The sequence below is a fragment of the Chaetura pelagica genome, unplaced genomic scaffold (genome assembly GCF_000747805.2).
Source record: "Chaetura pelagica isolate M959 unplaced genomic scaffold, ChaPel_1.0 scaffold177, whole genome shotgun sequence".
NCBI lineage: Eukaryota > Metazoa > Chordata > Aves > Apodiformes > Apodidae > Chaetura > Chaetura pelagica.
In genome coordinates, this window is record NW_009953803.1 from 1,027,569 (window position 1) to 1,029,091 (window position 1,523).

Here is a 1,523-nt window from a genome sequence, read left to right on the forward strand (position 1 = left end):
CCTGCTGAATCACTTGGGGGAAGTGCAAGTTAGACATTACCCCTCTCCCCAGGCCTTATCAGTCTTTGAGGATTTAATACTGAAGAGAGCCTACGTGCTCTGCTGAATGCAGTCTGTGCTGGTTGGCAGCTCCTGAGGTTCAATTGCTCTTCCCCCTGTTGTGCCCTGGCAACCCTGTGCCTCCCAGCAGTGATCCCAACTCTCCACTCCTTCCTGGAGCTGCTGTGCAGCATCAGAGGTTCTCTGCTGTCATACTTTGATGGATGCACCCCACGAGCATTGCTGCAGAGAGCACCCAGAGCCACCCATGCTCCAGTCCTGCTGGCATCTCCGCCGTTGCCAGGCTCTGCCTGCTCTTCTCCTGCAGAAATAGCTGCCAGGCTCTGCTAGTGCTGCTCAAAATAGTCTGGGAGGAAGCAAACGACTAGACCAAACAAACAGGATAGATCTCTGCTGTCTCATGGAGACCAGGGCCTCTGCCTGGAACCTGGGCACCGTGTGGGAATCCTGACCTGATGCAGGGTTTGCTGGGAGTGGAGCAGGGCAGGATGCAGCCATCCCTTCAGAGGCTGGAGACCTGGACCCAAGGGCACGAGGCTGAGGAGTCGTAGGGGTAGCTAGGCTTTGTGTGCCTGGGTCTGCTGGCTGCCAGAGGAGCTAGGATGTTGGGGATGGAAAGCCTGGCAGCCAGGCGAGATGCACTGCATCTTTTAGCCCACGGCATGACCCTTGGGAGTGCAGTGCTGGCTTTCATCCTCTGTGGTGTTCCCCTCTTGTGCAAACACCCAAGCACACCTGAAGCTGTGCAAATACTCCTCACTGTGTTAAATCCATCGTGACCTTGGTGGTCATGCTAGATAATTAAGTTTTAACTCAAAGGGCAGTCCAGGAGGGGACTTGGAGTCCTCTTGTGAGTGGTGGAGGTAGCACTGGCCCCAGCTTGAGGGCAGGACTGGTGTTGTCCCCTGGCTCCCTGTGCTTTGTTTGCAGGTACTTAGGCTTGGTCTTTCCCTTCTCATTAAAATAAGGAAACACTAAGAGAATTGGGGTGCTGGGATGTGAGGGTCTCCTGCTTGCTTTGGTTGTCTCCTCCTGCCCTTGCCTGAACGTGCTTAGCCCAAGTGCAGGTGAGCTGTCTGGCTAAAAGCCAGAGGAAGAATTTGGCATCCAGCTCTCTAAAAACACTAAAAACATTGAAGATGTGTGTCGGTGGTGGGAGGTACCCACTGCTCAACTGCTGGTCCTGGTTAGGACCTCTAGGGATACCCCTGGGGAGGCCAGGCTGGGCTGAGCCCCTTGGCTGGGAAGAAGGTTGTCCTCCTCCTCTCTCTGCCTCACGGGACATTTAACTTTGTCACCTTTGTTTTCCATCCCGTGGTTTATTGACAGCGTTGCCTTTGTCTCGGCAGGCCTGGTGTGATCACCATGCAGGCGCTCTCGGAAGAGGACCGGAGGCTGTGGATGGAGGCGATGGACGGCCGGGAGCCGGTGAGCAGGAACGCCAGCGCGGGAGCAGAAAGCCA

At 55.6% G+C, this 1,523-nt stretch overlaps 1 protein-coding gene across 1 annotated transcript in view; it reads left to right on the forward strand.

The window, feature by feature from the left end:
- Positions 1–1,523, forward strand: part of ARHGAP26 (Rho GTPase activating protein 26) — a 113,931-nt gene that overhangs the window by 18,729 nt on the left and 93,679 nt on the right. The window contains exon 10 of the mRNA XM_010001244.1: positions 1,410–1,488. Within this exon, the coding sequence (XP_009999546.1) occupies positions 1,410–1,488 (79 nt within the window). The remainder of the gene's footprint in view (positions 1–1,409; positions 1,489–1,523) is intronic.